Here is an 18,087-nt window from a genome sequence, read left to right as displayed (position 1 = left end):
ATGGTCTTTGATTATCGAGCACCAGGACTGCGACATTTGCCCCGCCAGCAAATCTGCCAGCCACATTGTTCTGCGCTGCTATCCGGCTTCTATTATCTGGGAAGCGCTCCATATGAACGACCTAGCCTCCAGTTCTGCGGACCTTGTCCATTTTATGCACAGAGCTCAGCGAACTTGGATTAACTCTAGCGGCGTACACATTCTTTTTGCTGCGGCTGCCGTCACTCTTTGGCACGCTAGGAATGATCAAGTTTTCAACGATAAGAGATGGTCTCCGATCTATCTCAGACGATATATGTCGCAACTTCTCGAGGCATGGCAGCACCGGGCCAAAAGGCAGGTGGACAAGGATGCTTTTTTTGAGCATCAGTACAGACACAAGCGCTCATATACACGCGCATACACTCATCCCTATGAACGCATACACACACATCCTATCCTTATGAGCACCTCCGAGAGACTGAGCCGGCATATCATCTTGAGATTTACGCAGTCACCGTAGGCGCCTCGTCGTCGACGGGAACGTCTCCTCCCACTGAAAGCGCATCACCGGAAATCCTGAAATAAATCCAGAAATAATGCGAGCACCAGGATTTGAACTCTGGTGGGTTGGGGATACCACTGTCCACCTAACCATCTCAACCACAGGTTGGTTCGCAGTGGACAAGGATGCTATTACAAGCTGGGTGCATCTCTTGGGCTAATTTAGCTTTTGTACCGTTCTTGTTTTCCCCCCTCCCCCCCCCCTTTTTTTTTTTCTTTTTTCCCTCTTTCAAATGGCTGCTTATAGCCATGGCACCACGGTGCTCAATGTAAGCTTCATGTAATCGACCCCTGGTCCCAGGCCTAGGCCTGTTTTGAAATATATAAGGTAGAGCCTCATCTACCTTTCATTAAAAAAACCTTTTTTATCTTCAAAAAATAGAAAAGGGAGTGCTCCTGCCGTTTACTAAAAAAAAGAATTGAAATTTGGATCAAAGGTACTCCCTCCGTCCCGAAAAAGTTGTCACCAGCATAGTTCAACTGTAATTTTGCAGAAAACCCCTTTTCACTTTAAATCTCGTGCTAATCAGCCCTTCTTCCTCCCCCGACGCCCGTAGGCACCGCGCGCGCCCCAGCCTCCGCCTCCCCCTGTCGCCCACGGGCACCGCGTGCCCCAGCCGCCGTAGGATCAGCCAGCGACGAAGTCCCACTTGCGCCGCCGCCCACCTGCCCCGCAGCTGCCATCTTGCGCCGCCCTGCTTAGCTGCGCTGCGGAGGCGAGCTTCGCCGCCGCCCAGCTGCTCCTCCGCGGCGACACCTCGACGAGCGGCGATTCCACGGATCACGGTCAGCTTTACTCGTCGTCCTTCTCACATCCCCGGTCGCAACCCCGGCGCGCCAAGGCCAGCCACTCTGTTGCGGGAGTTGGGCAAGACCCCGGCCGCCGCTGCTCCACCGCCGTGCACCGAGGTGACCAGTGCCTCCACCGTAGGGCCCAGCGCCGCCGCCCACCTTCTACAGAGGCGCCCACCTGCTCCTCCTCGCCGATTTCTTCTTCTTCTTCTTCTTCGTCCAGGCGACCCAGCTCCTCCTCGCCGCCTCTGAAATCAGTGTCAAATTGATGTTAATTTGTTGTGCAGATCAAATTGATGTCAAATTGAGGTGAATTAGAGTAGCAACCGATCATCTAGTCTGCAATTTGATGAGCGTGCACACACACACACACACACACACACACACACACACACACACACATACAATATTCAGTTTGTAGAGTAAATTGTACAGTAAACTGAATTAGTGAACAAGCAGTGTTACTCATAGGCTTAGACTGAAGGACTTGCAGAATTCAACAGCAAATCGAGTACCAAATTAATTACTCAAAATGGATCATATATAGAGTTGCTTCCATGTGTTTTGTTTATAAAATGTTAGCAAACAATATAAGTTTTCCACTGATAGAAGCATGTGAAAATTCAGTTAGATAACCACTGATAGAAGCATGTGAAGGAGCAGGGGCAGGGTACTTTACCTGAGTTTGCAATGGTTGGATCAAGACCAGGGGTAGCAGGAATAGATATTGATGCTTTGAAGTTTTCCAAACTAAGTGTTGTGAATGTGATCTGTAACTTAAACTGAGAGCAGTACAGATGTGCTTGTCGCATTACTAGAATATGTTACTTAAACTGAGACTGGTCATTCCAGGTCAAATCTTCAACTTAAACTGAGAGCAAAAAAATTAGTTAGAGCAAAGTGTTATGAATGTAATTGAAAATTTGTAACTTCTTCTTCTATTATTTCTAGCAAACTGACACGGAAGACTTTTGCTCTGATTCACTTTTAGTCTAAAAAAAGGGATGGCACACTAGAGAAAAAAGAAGAAGAAAAAAGAAATCATGTCTTACTGAAGAAAAAAGAAATCCCAGAAACACTTAACTGTTTTAGACACTATCAGTTAACTGTTTTGAATTGTCCAAGTGACAGTATAGTTTCAGAAATCCCAGGTGACTCCCAGGTGACTATATATTGTCCCAGTGACTATAGTTTCAGAAATCCCAGAAAGTTGTTGCACCCCTTTACTGAAAAGGGGCAAAACTGATCATGTACTCTGAAGAAATGTTGCAATATTGTCACAGTAATTACTTGATCAAAATAATTCCGTCCTTAACTGAATAAACTTGCTGCTTATTTTTTCCTTGCATTTAAGTATATTGTTATAGAAACTTTGCCTACTTTTGTGTACTAAGGCACTGAAAACATGATCCTCCTCCTACATTACGTAGATCCATCCATTTTCTTTTGGCCACAACAAGAAAGATCTCCTACATTACGTAGCCATGCCAGGTTCTAGTTTTCTAGTCCTGTAGTAAGCCAACCAATAGATTGATTTTGATTGAACGCACCTAGTGTAATTTCATCCCTGGCTAGTCATATTCTATGAGCTACCAGATGCATATCCTTATCCATGCCCTCTATGAATTAGTGTTACAGTTTCGGTAGGATTTCACGGTTAGTAGACCCAATTAGAGCACTGATAGTACTCCTTTTGGTTTGAGTGCATAGAGATATTTTAGGAAATGTAATGCAGATCATCTTACGTAAGCAAGAAAGAAATTTCTACACAAAATGCTCAGTACTGTATGTTCAGAGTAGCTGCACATTCAACAGAACAGAACACAAAATGCTCAGTACTGTACACTTTGATCTTATTGCAACAGAACACAAAATGATCAGCACACAAAATATACTCCAAAATTCTTTACAGTTATACAGTCAAGCATACTGTATGTTCCATGGAAGCAGCATCTTTAGCTCACCTGAGATCAACGGAAGCAAGATCCATTCTTCTGCACCAAGTCCACCTCCAATCGCTGCAGAAACCAAGAGGATAAGAAAGAAATCAGCTCACCATACTGAAAACAGCAACTAGAAGCAGAAGCAGAAGAAGCCCCAGAAGCAGAGGACCTGCGCGGTGGGCGGGCGGGCAGCAGAAGCAGAAGCAGAAGCGGCGGCGGCGCCGCCGGTGGAGCTAAGAGGGCGAGGAGCTCGAGAACCTGGAGGAGGAGCAACTGTCGTTAACTTCTGCAGCAGCTCGAGGACGAGGAGCTCGGGGTCGGGAGGAGGAGCTCGAGGACCTGCCTCCAGGACATAAGCGCCGCCGCCGGAGCCGGCAAGTCGCGGGATTTGCAGAAAAGGGGATCGCTTCCCTCTTGATTTCCTGGTGCGGACGAAGAGAAGCGGCGAGACGACGGGGAGAAGGCGTCCGGTGCGTGGCGAGGCGATGGAGCAGGCGGCGACGCAATAGAGCAGGCGGCCGGCGCGTGGCCAGGCGACGGAGCAGGGAAGCGGTCGGAGTGAGGGCTGCGTAGTTTGTTGGAAGAAAGGGGAGGTGTTCGTCGGAGACAACTTTTCTCGGACGGAGGGAGTAGTACTTAACTTGTCCCAGCGATAAGTTCATCGAATCTGGTCAATAGCTCCATCGACTCGCATTATATTGTACTTCCTCCGTTTCTAAATATAAGTTTTTTAAAGATTGTGAATCTACGCTTTAAAATATATCTATATATATATTTGTATATAGTTTATATTAAAATCTCTAGAAAGAAATATATTTACGGACAGAGAGAGTATCACCTAAGATACATTAACTCAGTCGTTCAACTTCAGTCTGTTTTCCTTTTTACATTTATATACTTTCTCCGTTCCTAAATATTTGTCTTTTTAGAGATTTCAACAAGTGACTATATACGGAGTAAAATGAGTGAATCTACACTCGAAAATATGTCTATATACATCCGTATGTGGTAGTCCATTTAAAATCTCTAAAAAGACAAATATTTAGAAACAGAGGGAGTATATGGTAACACCGGCTCCAGTGTTTTCAAAAATCATGGAACAGCATGAGGGAGTCATCATGTCTAATGAGAGCTAGGATCAAAATGTTCTTTCTGTTCCGCAGCTTCATTTCGTCCTTCGAACCCTGCAACCCATGATATTTAAACAATACGTGAGTTGAGGTGAGGTTACACACATCTGTGCAAGTAAAATCTGCTTCAAGTCAACAAAGTAGTTTCAACATGATAAAAGTTCATTCAGTAAGATGGCATGGTGGCAAGTAGACCATGTTCCTGAAAAATCCCATATTGCAGACATACATTATTCCTGAAACATGGAGTACGACGAATGCACATTGATCATTTGTGACTCGTTAAGGAAACAAACATACTGAATTGCAACTATGATATGGCACAAATACACTATATAGTCATGTATGGACTATGATCATAAACATATGGGGCATAGAGCAACCAATCCTGACGTGCATCATGATTTCATGATATGTAAAACTAATAAATAATGTTTTGTTTTGAAAGCTCAGCTTGCAGCTAAAAAACTGTAATGGTGATCATGAGATGATAACCTCGAGTAGAAGTTCAGCAATGTAATTCACCATGTGGCGCAAGTTCAAAGCAACATGGTAGAGATTATCGATGAACTGTTCACGAAATGTATTTTTGGCTCTCCATACAAAAAACTGTGCATACCCTGTTCCTGCTGCCGAAGCGATTTTCTGTAAACATAAAGAGATTATTGTGAACAGAAGCACAAAATGCGGCATATTTTTTTTGCTTATGAACTTGCAGTATAGCAATACACCATGCATATAGATATCCTGTAATTAACTACACAAGTATTCCTAGCTTTAATCATAAGAGTAGTCAATTCTTTTAGGTTAGCTTGAAACTGAGGTAGCAGAGCTGCATAGGGTGAAAGTTCTGAACTATTGCTCCAGGAAAGAAACTGAAACCTGAAAGTTGCTGTAGAAAAATTGTCAGACGATAACTCTGCCATGAGTCACTTGTGTGGAGCAAGGATACGGTTCTATGTGACTTGAAAACATATCATTTTGTCTAGCATCTAATGCAAACATTTATTTGGAGTAAAACAGAAGCACAAAAACAGCACTGGCAGATGCATCCAACTTCCTATTTCCAGCAAATTTTCTACTGCGTCGGTCCAATAGAATCACTTTCACATGCACTATTTATGCATAGTTCCAACTACACAAATGCAGCATTAGAGCCTCCCTAGAAGAATACTTATAACCCACCCTTCCTTCGAATTTGCAACTACAAGGAGATTCCCTATCCAATTCTTTAAAAAAGGGTAGCCCAGTACATATAGCTCCCGCTTGCGCAAGATCCGGGGAAGGGTCCAACCACTTTGGGTCTTTTGTAAGCAGCCTTTCCCTACATTTTTGCAAAAGGCTGTTTCCAGGACTCGGACACTTGACCCCATGCCCCATGGTCACAAGGCAACAGGTTTACCACTGCGGCAAGGCTCCCCTTCCCCTATCATATTCTTTATCCTTAAATTTTTTTTAAGGATCTTCCTAAGACTAGATTTTTTTCTGCAAATTTTTGGTATCCTACTCATCCCCCTCGCGCGAACCGCTGTTCCCCTCCCACACTCACCACGCCGCTCCCGATTCATCCTGCCACCGATGTAGGTAGCTCCAGACTCCACCACACACGTCCCGGCCCCGTCCAAGACTCAACGCTGGCCACGCGGAGTACGAATCAAAGTCCCCCGGCCAGCTCCTCCCCCGTGCACGTCCCGGGCCCCGTCCAAGCCTCCATGCCGGCTGCCATCAGCTCTGAGGTCAGCGCAGGACAAACCATGGCGGGCGCCCAACAAGTTTGTAAGGAATGGTAGAGATATTTTTAGAAGGAATGGATCTATATTTTAGAAGGAATCTTACAGACATTCCCTAAAACCATTTTAAGGAATTGAGTATTTACAGAAGCTGCTAGATATGCTCTTAAGCTGGTGTAACTTATGGGTGCAAGAAGTTCTAAACTTTTATGGTATTACCAATTGCAAAACTACAAAGTTAAATACTGTGGGTTAAGGTGTTTGAGCACCATTCACATAACTAGGAATTCCTCTAGTACATACAACTGGATGCTATTTGCGTTTAAGTACTTAACGTGTCAAGAACCCTTTAGACACTTCCTCCTGTATTAACTAATTTATCAAGTTTGTTTACAAGCTTTGTCCCAATTATGGTCAAATAGCCTTGTAAAATTGCATAAATGCCTATACATGTATGCAGATTTATGATGGAAGTAACGCAATATATCATAAATCCATGATGCCTTTGTAAGGCTTTTACAGGCCCTATTACAGGCCACCTGCCTGGTATAGCAAAATAGTAGATCATCAAAGCACTGAAGTTATCTTTTAGATAAACCGCACAAATAACATTTAAAGCAAGGAGGTTTATCATTGTTATTCTCTCTGTCCTCCAAACAAAAATACTGCTTTTCTGATGGAACAAGGAGACAGACCTCTGTATCTATATACCCATCATTCCATAGTTTGTACAAAGTTGAATGAACAATCTGCTTGTCAAGAATTGTCGTGTCAATAATCTGCACATTTGCAATCAAAGTTTAGTACTGTGCACTGCAATTTGCAACAGGAAGCCACGTCGTCAAATAAAAAATTCATAAAACAGGATCACACGACTAAATTTAATGCATAACAGAAGCTTTCTTAACAACCAAAGAGATTGACAACAATAACAGAACATAGTCCTACAATGTCCTCAATGTACAAGAGTACTTACTTGATCTGTTTCAACTGCACAACCTTGTGTGACCAATAGCCTAAAGATTGTAAAAGCTTCTTGCCCATATTTCTTTTTCACAAGCGACTCGATCTATAATGCACACAATAAAAAGATATGTTCATGTGAACTGTTAGTACATAAAGGATAGGGGGAGTGTCTTTTAACTCAAATAAACTGTGAAACAGTAGCAAAAAATCTGGTACCTCCTCATTTCTACATGCTTCAACCATTTTGCGTAAATCTACAGAAAAACAGTACCACTGTCATGAGAATCTTACAAAAAGAACTTATGATGTACACTCAAAGGCTGACAAACTAAATTTGAACATCAAGTGTTTCAGAATCTTACAAAAAACTTATGATGTTAACTCAAGGTCAGCATACTAAATTTGAACATCCAGAGTTTAGAATAGAAGACAAGTAACCAGGAAAGTAAGTTTCTACAACATAATTTCCAGGTATTCTTTAGAAAAAAAATCACTCTTCGGTTGAATATTGTGTTGTCACTGCATATAGCACAATTCACGAAATAGCAGGCCGTCAGTATCAGCAACCTAATGGTAACTAAGCTCGAACTAATTACGAAAACAACGGAAGATGTCATGGTTACGGTACTTTTTCATGGACAGACCAATCAACATGTCTTGTTATCTGAAGTGCGGAGTGTGAACTAGCTCACATGATAATGTCCAAATTCAAATATAACTGATACATTAAGGCACCACAATTCAATCCAGGAATTGGACTGGACTGGAACCAGTTTTCTTGTGGCACCCATCGCGTAGTGGCAAGGTTTGACTTCCGAATTATAACAGTTCATTTCTTGCAAGCTAGAACTGGACTACATGTTAAGCATTTTACCAATAGAACTTTCATGTACCGGACTTATGCAGAGTAAAAATATCAACAGCATCTTACCAAAAGTAAATTCTTTCGGATCTTCACTGGTAGTAGTACACTTTAAATCCTCTAGAACTCTTGTTATATGATCAAATGTCATTGCTGCACCTCCTTCCTTTTGTCCTAGTTTCTCTGAAATACCATTTAATGATGATGTCACTGAAAAAGGGAACTCACTGTTATATTTGCTGTAAATAATTCACGAGTGCTTGCAAGGATGGTATTCCCCCCTAGGAATTTAAAACAGGTGCGATTTCAGCGAGCATATGCCATCACAGTGTTAGAAGTGTAATCATGTTTAAGGTAGAGATAAGGATGTAGAGATAGAATAGCTTAAACATGCTACGACTTGTCTTGTACTCCAAGTCTTTCTTCCTCCATTGTACCTCTATATATACCCCATACACGGATCAGAACAACACAACAGCAATATTAGTCATCCTATATATTACCTCTATATTTTTCTACTTGGTCTCGATCAAAAATCAGATCGTTCTTTAGACTAGATTAGGTCTCAATTTCGAAATTTTTTAATTTGTAGATTAGATCCAGCTTAGCCGCAAATAAAATGCCTAGATTAGATCCTCACGACCCTCGAATCTCCGGTGAAAATCAGTGCAGATATCGGCATCTAGAACTCCATCAACTCCCGCAGAATCTGACGTCTCCGGCGGTAGCAACGTTCGGCACAGACCTTCACGCAACGCGTCCCACATGGACGCTGGACGGAGCAGCCCCGGCCAGCCGAACGAGCTCCGTCGAGGCGCTGGCGTGCGCCCACAGCCGCACGCGTACAGGTGCTTGAACACCACGAGAGTAAACTCCACACCGATCGGCTCAGAGCGTCGTCCCGCGGAGCCGTGACCGCGGCATCTTGGGGACGGGCGCAACTCCGGACGGCTTTGATCCGGCGACACCCGGCTGGCAGCGTGGGTCTTCATCAACATCCTTCTGTCGCCTTGAGGATCCAAGCTGGTCTCCACCAGCGGAACGGAAGCAGAATACGCACGTCCGATCGCGGGAGGGCGTTAATCCCGGGCAGTCATCTATCCTCTAGACCTCTACGCGCTTCTCCCGTTTACGGGAGGGATTCGAACTCCTATAGATTAATCTCTTGCATGTCTCCGCATGCATGCGTAGCCAAGGTGGATACAGCCACGAATCAACATCCATGAATGGATGGATGACATCAAGGAGATCTGCAGCCCTGCGTCGATTCTCTTCCGGTGCAGTCGACGGCTTCCCCAAGCGCCCACGGGATTCTGGCGATTTGATCCGATCCAGCCGGCAAGCATCGCGGCCACAAGCACGGTCTCTGCATCGACCATCCGCCCGCCGGACCCAGCAACTCGAAGTCTCCAAGCGAGACGCTATCTTCACGTTCGGACCGCCTTCCTCGACTACCCTCCATCACCACGTTCGCTCTACGTCAACATGCGGCGTGACGCGAGGAACAGCGCAGGCCGGCCAAACGAGCCAGAAAATTAGGAGACCATCGCATCATCTGCGCGTTCTGCACGGACACCGGACAGGAGCAACGCAGGCCGGCCAATACGCGACCACGTAAGCATCAGGGTAGCCAGGGTTGGAAAGACCGCAGCAACCACACACACGAAGGACGCGCGGCCTCCATCGATTCAACCTTCTGCACCGACACCTCTACATCAAGCCGCTGCGTCATCAAGCTCTAAGACTACACCAGGCTACAAGCCAACATACTTCATCGAATGCATCTACGAGAAGCGACTACGACATGCATCGTCCACACGCCAGGCCGGTGTGGAAAGCGATGCAATTCTTCCTCGACTTCTCCGGCGCGACACGGCATAGACATTTGGTCGCCGCGAGGGACACCTTCAAGCAACATCATCCTCGGGACGCCGCCGCGACGCCACTGCCGACACATCATCGCCAAGGTCTACATTAATGTGGTCTTCATCAACATCTTCGTCAACACAACGCCGCCGTCCTGTCCACAAGATGGACACCCAGCGTCCTCTGACAGACTTTTCTGCAAGACGCGATCTCCACGACGGCATCGGCCGCGTCATCCACGACGACACGACTGCATCGACACGGCGTCACTACAGTGACGACCCCACACGGCCACACGGTTCTGGCAAAACTGATGTGTGCTCGATGGGTTTCCTCCGGTCTTGGCAAAATCGGTGGACTCATTGCCGACGGCATCCTCTGACATCCGCAAGGTGCATCGTCCACGTCTGCAACTCCGTCATAGCGCTTTTTTTTGCGCCTCCGGCTTTGTGCGGCTTCATCATCCATGACGACTACATCATCGACCACGACTACATCGACCACGGCTACATCACCATGATCGGCTACATTGACATCAATGGCTTGGTCTACAACAACACATCGGCAACAACTCCAGTCAACAGCGTCCGCGTCGTCACCAGCGTTCACTCCACTCCCGTTGTGACTGCGGGAGGGAAGAGAGGAGAGACAAGGAAGGTACCGGAAGGGGACGCAGTCATCGCCCTAGGTACCGACCCATCAAAGAAGAATGATGACGCAACGGAGAAGACGACGAAAGCACACGACTTCAAATCCAGTCGTACTCGTTCGCTTCACTCCCGCTACGACTGAGGGGGGATGTTAGAAGTGTAATCATGTTTAAGGTAGAGATAAGGATGTAGAGATAGAATAGCTTAAACATGCTACAACTTGTCTTATACTCCAAGTCTTTCTCCCTCCATTGTACCTCTATATATACCCCATACACGGATCAGAACAACAGAACAACAATATTAGTCATCCTATATTTTTCTACACACAGGAATAAACTAGCATATGGCATTCCTTAATCTGGCTCATTCAAGACCATGCCAAGCTGTAAATCCAAAATAAATAGCTCAAATAGAAACTAGCACTTCTTAGGTAACGCTCACCATCAAGAGGTAAGACCAGAACCGATGGAATTTAAAACAGGAATGCAGTTTCAAAAATAGTTATGTTCATAAAAGACCAAATGTGAACGTAAAGCCATAAAATAAAATCGCAGTGTTCCTGGATCTACTATTGAAAGGATACTGAATATACTACCAGAGTTGGTGGTATCCCTGCCAGCTAAGTTAGCTTCGAAAAATGACTCCCAGATAGGATGTGTGCCAACCTTCAGCTTTGGCTTCTTTCGATCTGCACAAAACTTTAATACAAGAAGGAAAATATGAAGTGGGCATTAACAAAGTGATGTAGGTTAGGAACCCTAGGGGCTGATCTTTCACGAAAGGAGCGGATCCCGCGAAGAACACGAGGAACATGAGGGGAAAAAGAGGGAAAACACAAAGGAAAACACAAGAGGAAACACTAAACCAACATGAATAAGTCACACATGGGCTATATCCTCGAGTACATAAGAGAAGATACACGATCCACGGACAACTAGGGACGATACACGGTAACCGGTCTTCTCCGTGAGGAGGTCTTGATGTTCTTCCCTAAAGAGGGGTCTTGAATCTGCTTGGGGAATCTTCTCCGAGGAGGTGCGATCTCCGAGGAGAAGGTAACCAAGTGGATGAGCAAAGCTCTCACACAAACATGAGCTATCTCTTTACTAACCCTAAAACGTAGGTAGGAGAAGAGTATTTATAGTCTAGGCAACGAAAGGGTACACGGGCCTCGGCCCAAGTCGCTGCGCGCAGGCAGGGCTGGAAAGTTTTGGGCGAGACCGGAAGTTCCGGGCGCCAGAGGTTCTGGGGAGGGTCCGGCCTAACCAGAGAGTTGGCGCAGGTGGAGCTGGGTTGGCATCCGGGGGCCGGAAGGTCCGGGCTGGCCGGAGGTTCCAGGTGCCGGAAGGTCCGGGACGGGTTCCGGGCTAACCAGAGAGTTGGCACGCCTGGGTTGGTCGAAGACGTCGGAGGCCGGAAGCTCCGGGTCGGCCGGAGGGTCTGGGGGCCGGAAGTTCCGGGCTCTGGCCGGAGGTTCCGGGCGGTCCAGAGTGTTGATGCCTGTCTCTTCTTCTACAACCCTCGGCTCCGTGTCTTGAGCATTGTACCTGATCACACATAGCATCTCGGACTTAGGCAGTAGCCATGTCTCACTTGACGAGGAGGGAAACTCAAGTAGGAGTGATGTCACCTCAGATTGAATAGCACGCACCCTAGCTCTTGTCATGGGCCCACTTGGAGCTTGGATAGTTGAGGTAGTGTCCATGGGGATGATTGTGGGATGCTCCGCATCATCTCCCCTCCCTTGGGGAAGATCCGTCCTCGGATTGAATTCTTCATCACCATGGAAGGAAGAGAGATCTTTGACGTTGAAGATGTCGCTCATGTTGTACTTGTCGTGCGGGAGGTCGATCTTGTAAGCGTTGTCGTTGTAGCGTGCAAGCACCTTGAAGAGTCCATCCGCTCGTGGTCGAAGCTTGGACTTGCGTTCTTGTGGAAAGAGGTCCTTACGAAGGTGTAGCCACACGAGATCACCAATGTTGAAGACCATAGGTTGCTTGTTGAAGTTGAGCTTGGTCGCAAGGCGTTGAACTTGGCGCTTGATGGTGTTTCTTGTATCTTCATGCACCTTCTTGAGATGTGTCACACGCACACTTGCGTTCAAATTGATGCGCTCTTGGAGTGGTAGAGGAAGAATGTCCAATGGTGACAATGGGTTGAATCCGTAGACGACCTCGAAGGGGGACTTGCCGGTCGTTGAGTGTCTTGCCTGATTGTAGGCGAACTCGGCGATAGGTAGGCACTCCTCCCACTCATTGATGTTCTTCTTGATGAATACTCGAAGTAGAGCGGAGAGTGTGCGGTTGGTCACCTCCGTTTGGCCATCGGTTTGAGGATGGTAAGCTGTGGAGAAGAGTAGCTTGATTCCGAGCTTGGCGCATAGGGTCTTCCAAAAGTAGCCAAGGAACTTGACGTCGCGGTCTGAGACGATAGTCTTTGGCACACCATGTAGACGCAATATTTCCCTATAAAAGAGATTAGCAACATGTGAAGCATCGTCTATCTTGTTGCAAGGAATGAAATGTGCCATTTTAGAGAAACGGTCCACACCGACAAATATGGAATCTTTCCCATTTCGAGTCCTAGGCAAACCAAGTACAAAGTCCATGCTAATGTCTTCCCATGGTTGGTATGGAATTGGTAGAGGCATATAGAGGCCATGAGATTGAGCTTTGGACTTAGCTTTGCGACATGTAGAGCATCGGTTGGTGAAACGATTGACGTCCGAAACATCTTGGGCCAAAAGTAGTTCTTCGAGAGCGTGGCGAACGTCTTGTCGCGTCCGAAATGTCCCATTAAGCCTCCTCCATGAGATTCCTGCAAAAGCAACAAACGAAGAGAAGACTCGGGGATGCAAAGTTTGTTAGCTCGCATAAGATATCCATTTTTGATGTAATAGCGTTCCCAAGAGGTGTGCGACAAACACTTGGCATAAGGAGTAGCAAAAGTTGCATCACGTTCATACAAGTCTTTGATATGCTCGAAGCCAATGACATCTAACTCAAGTTGTGTAACAAGCATGCATATGCGGGAAAGAGCATCCGCTACGATGTTTTCTTTACCCTTGATGTACTTGATGACATAAGGAAAAAACTCAATAAATTCACTCCATTTAGCATGACGCTTGTTCAACTTGGTTTGACCCTTAAGATACTTGAGAGTCTCATGATCGGTATGAATGATAAACTCATAGGGACGAAGGTAATGTTCCCATTCATGCAAAACGCGGACTAAAGCATATAGCTCTTTGTCATAGATGGGTTAATTGAGTTGCGCTCCGGAAAGTTTCTCACTAAATTAAACTATGGGGCGCCTCTCTTGCGTTAACACACCTCCTATGCCATTACCACTAGCATCGCAATGAATCTTAAAAGTCTTGTCGAAGTTGGGTAAAGCAAGCACGGGAGCATGAGTAAGAAAATTCTTAAACTCATTGAATGCGGTATCTTGGGATGGTCCCCAAACAAAAGGCGCATTCTTCTTGCTCAAAGCATGTAAAGGCAAAGCAATGGTGCTAAAATCCTTCACAAAGCGATGATAGAAACCCGCAAAGCCAAGAAAACTACGCACTTGATGCAAGTTGGTTGGTTGCGGCCAAGTCTTAATAGCATTGATCTTGGACTCATCTACATGAACACCCTTAGAATAAACAAAAAAACCCCAAGAAAATGAGCTTATTAACACCAAAAAGGCATTTCTCCATATTAGCATAGAGACGCTCTTTTCTAAGAGTTTGCAAAATGGTGCGGACATGGATGACATGCTCTTTGATAGATTTGCTAAACACAAGAATGTCATCGAAGTAAACCACAACGAATATACCAATGTAAGGGCGAAAGACATGATTCATAAGGCGCATAAAAGTGCCCGGTGCTTCCGAGAGACCCATAGGCATGACTAACCACTCATACAAACCAAACTTGGTTTTGAAGGCGGTTTTCCATTCATCACCTTCTTGTATGCGGATTTGATAGTAACCACTCTTAAGATCAATTTTTGAAAAGATAGTGGCACCACTAAGTTCATCTAGCATATCATCTAGGCGTGGAATGGGATACCTATAGCGAACGGTGATAGCATTGATAGGTCTATAATCGGAGCACATGCGAAAGCTACCGTCACGTTTTGGCACAAGAATGACTGGTACGGCACAAGGGCTCAAACTTTCACACACATGTCCCTGGTCTATGAGATGCTTTACTTGCCTTTGTATTTCTTTGGTTTCTTCGGGGTTGAGGCGGTAGGGAGCTTTGTTCGGAAGCGGTGCTACGGGGATGAGGTCGACACGGTGCTCAATGCCTCGGAGTGGAGGTAGTCCCGGAGGTAGCTCGTCGGGGGAAACGTCGTGAAATTCCTGCAAAAGAGAAGACAACACTAGAGGAAGAGTGTGAGAAGTGTTAGTTTATGGTGCATTGTCCTTACACACAAGGACATAGTGTAGGACACTAGATGGGTTCTCACACACTCCTTTTATCTCATTTTTGGTGGCAAATAGGACTAAGTTCTTCTTTTCTCTCATCGTGGAGGTGTTCGATTTGGGCTTGTGGCGCTCACTCTCTTTTTGGTGGCTCGTTCTCTCACTATTCTCTCCATGATGGGTGGCTTGCTTGTCGGCGATCACGTGACTTGGGGACATGGGACGAAGTACATACTCCTTGCACTTCATCTTGAAGATGTAGTGGTTCATTCGGCCGTTGTGGAGGACTCCTCTATCGAATTGCCATGGCCGTCCAAGGAGAAGATGACAAACGGACATTGGAACGACGTCGCACTCCAAGGTGTCTTCGTAGGCGCCGATTTTGAAGGAGACTTGCACTCGGTGCTCGACTTGGATGGTGCCGGAGTCACTAAGCTATTGCACTTTGTATGGATGTGGATGCTTCGTCTTTGGCAATTGGAGCTTGGAATGATAAGTTCAAGCTGGAAAATAAATCCTAGCATCAAACTCTTAAGTTGAAACCGACCACAGCATGAGGGAATAACTTCATGACCCACACAACAGCATGCCCACCCTAGCTGCCGGCTGCCACTTCTGTTGGCTCTGTTGTCGCTCACAGCTCTGGCCCATCCCCTGTGAGGAGCAGCGAGATCATCTCCACAGTCAGCTTGGTTTCAGGAGATATAACAGCGGCAGTGGTATTCAGAGAGAGAGAGAGAGAGAGGAACGGTTTTCACTAAGGTGGCATGGCTATGTACCAATGTTGATTCAATATAGTGCAGAAGCTCTTACATGTTCACAAACAAGCACATTCTTTTTTCTTAGAGTTATCCTCTTTTTACTGTACAAATTTCATTTCACTTTGGCTGCAGATAAAAAGAAGACGAAGACACCTACATAAATATGCTACCCATAATAGCTATGATAACAGCAACACACCTTCTTCTTTAGACAGAATATAAATTTCTCAAAGTTTACCCGCCAAAGTACTTCATTCTCGGCAATCGTTGAGTTGAGCTCTTCATCTACCTCAAAGGCTCCGTGTTTCCGCTGATAAATAACGACACAGAGAATTACATGATGATAAAAGCAGTACATTGCATATTGTTGCCGCATTTGCCAGTTCCTACCAATACTTTCAGAAAATGCCTTTGCCATTAACAAACAATCTATGTATGTCACTTTGCCCTTTTCGATAAACAATAGGATGCCGGGAACAACAAATACCAATTTTTCCCATATATATAACATGAAGTCGCTGCATAACATAGTGATGAAGATAAGTAAAAAGAGCACAACACCTTAGCACCAACAACTGCGTTATGAGGACAATCATTTGTTTTTGATGCATCCTCCATGTTGTATGGGATCTCAGAAAATCTTTCTGGGTCAGAAAGGATTGCAGTATTGACAACTTTCTGCTCAAGTGAAAGAACCTCCTCAGCAGTCTGTACCAAAGATACATTTGTCAGGTCATGTAACCGACCACCATGTACAGAACATAACAACTGAAGAAAGAACAGTAATACATTATTAAAGCATCGAGATCTTGGTACTAGTAATTAACCAGTTTTCACAAAGTGTACTCATGAGCTAAGAGTAAGTGATTTTCTCAACAGCCTGGCATAGAAAGGACCCGAAACTCCTTAACCACTGAACTAGCTAATTAGCCCTTTGCTAAGATGTCTAATGGCAAGACCAATAAACTAACCAGCCTAGTCAGGGTTACCAACCTTAGCATGCATTATCTGATGTAATAGTTTACAGTAGAAAACTATAAAAGTAATTAGGTGCCTATTAAAATGACCAGGAATGTCCATAACAGGAAACCGCTTTGCATACTTTTGGAACTCTTCTCCTCGCAGATGTAGACTGTGTGCGTTTGCGGAAACGTCTTACCCGATCTAGGGCGACGTGCTGCATGTTAAATAGGCAGGGTGCGAGCCTGAGATACGCGTACAAGAGTTGGTTGAGATACAACTTGATGAAGAAGAAAGATAAGAGAGATAAGAGGATAAGCTAGCTAGTAGTTACAACAGAATATCTCATGCGCCTAGCTATCCTTGAGAAGTACTCAATCCTCCTGTACGTATTCTGTACGTGACACATACGTGACACAATCATGTGTTTAACACCCTCCCTTAATCACAGCTTGGTCAAGTTGAGATTACGTTTGAATTCTTCAAAACACCGTACAGGCAATGCCTTTGTGAATCCATCTGCAACTTGATCTCTGGAGTGCACAAACCGAATGTCAAGTTGCTTCTAAGCAACCCTTTCCCTGACAAAGTGAAAATCAATTTCTATATGTTTTGTTCTACATGAAAGACTGGATTTGCAGAGAGATAGGTGGCACCAAGGTTGTCACACCATAGACATGGAGCTCATGTGTTTTTCACACCAAGTTCTTTAAACATAGACTGAACCCATATAATCTCTGCTGTAGCATTTGCTAATGCTTTGTATTTTGCCTCTGTACTTGATCTAGAGACAGTAGCTTGTTTTCGTGCACACCGTGATATTAAGTTAGGTCCAAAGAATACATCAAACCCACCAGTTGACCTCCTGTCATCCAAGCATCCTGCCCAATCTGAATCAGAGAATGCACTGACAAGTGTTGAAGGTGACTTGCTAAAGTTTAGATCAATGCTCAAAGTATGTTTGACATATCTAACTATGCCTTTTGCAGCAGTTAGATGAACAGTAGTGGGTGCATGAAGAAACTGACAAACTTTGTTAACTGCAAAAGAAATGTCAGGTCTAGTAAGAGTGAGATATTGTAATGCTCCCACCAAACTTCTGTATCTTGTGTTGTCCTCTTGATTCAAGAGTGTCCTTCTGTGAGAGATAGTTTTTCTGAACTGGATAGTGGAGTAGGAGATGGCTTACAGTCTTTCAAACAAGCCTTTTTACCAGATCAGTTGCATACTTCTCTTGAGAAAGATGCAGTCCATCATTGTTTCTCTTTACCTCAATCCCAAGGAAGAAGTGCAAGTCTCCAAGATCCTTCAAGGCAAAATCTACACTCAAGTCCTTCAAGAGCCCTATGATTGCTTCATTAGATGAGCTTGTCACAATAATATCATCAACATAGATGAGGACAAATATGCATGTGTTAGACTTGTTGTAAATAAACAATGAAGTGTCAGACTTGGAAGGAACAA

At 45.0% G+C, this 18,087-nt stretch overlaps 1 protein-coding gene and 1 pseudogene across 7 annotated transcripts; both read right to left on the bottom strand.

Annotated features, from left to right (window-relative positions):
* Positions 1–818: 818 nt before the first annotated feature.
* Positions 819–3,932, bottom strand: LOC123190064 (uncharacterized). 7 transcript variants are annotated; one of them, XR_006496143.1, is made up of 4 exons: positions 3,448–3,932; positions 3,300–3,353; positions 2,015–2,206; positions 819–1,583 (listed from the first exon to the last, which is right to left on the bottom strand). XR_006496143.1 is itself a non-coding variant. In XM_044602632.1 (4 exons), exons 1-4 carry the CDS (start codon positions 3,630–3,632, stop codon positions 1,337–1,339), a joined length of 405 nt encoding a protein of 134 aa, XP_044458567.1. In that variant the 5' UTR covers positions 3,633–3,925; the 3' UTR covers positions 819–1,336. The 7 variants fall into 7 exon arrangements, 1 of the variants encoding a protein (XP_044458567.1); XR_006496145.1 differs by having other exon boundaries at positions 819–2,206; positions 3,448–3,536; positions 3,618–3,932; XM_044602632.1 differs by lacking the exon at positions 2,015–2,206 and having other exon boundaries at positions 3,448–3,536; positions 3,618–3,925.
* A 211-nt stretch (positions 3,933–4,143) lies between these two features.
* Positions 4,144–18,087, bottom strand: part of LOC123093172 (uncharacterized) — a 43,190-nt pseudogene continuing 29,246 nt past the window's right edge.

Source organism: Triticum aestivum, chromosome 1A (assembly GCF_018294505.1).
Source record: "Triticum aestivum cultivar Chinese Spring chromosome 1A, IWGSC CS RefSeq v2.1, whole genome shotgun sequence".
Classification (NCBI taxonomy): domain Eukaryota; kingdom Viridiplantae; phylum Streptophyta; class Magnoliopsida; order Poales; family Poaceae; genus Triticum; species Triticum aestivum.
Note: the sequence above shows the minus strand (reverse complement) of the source record. Positions and strands in the feature narration are given on the sequence as shown.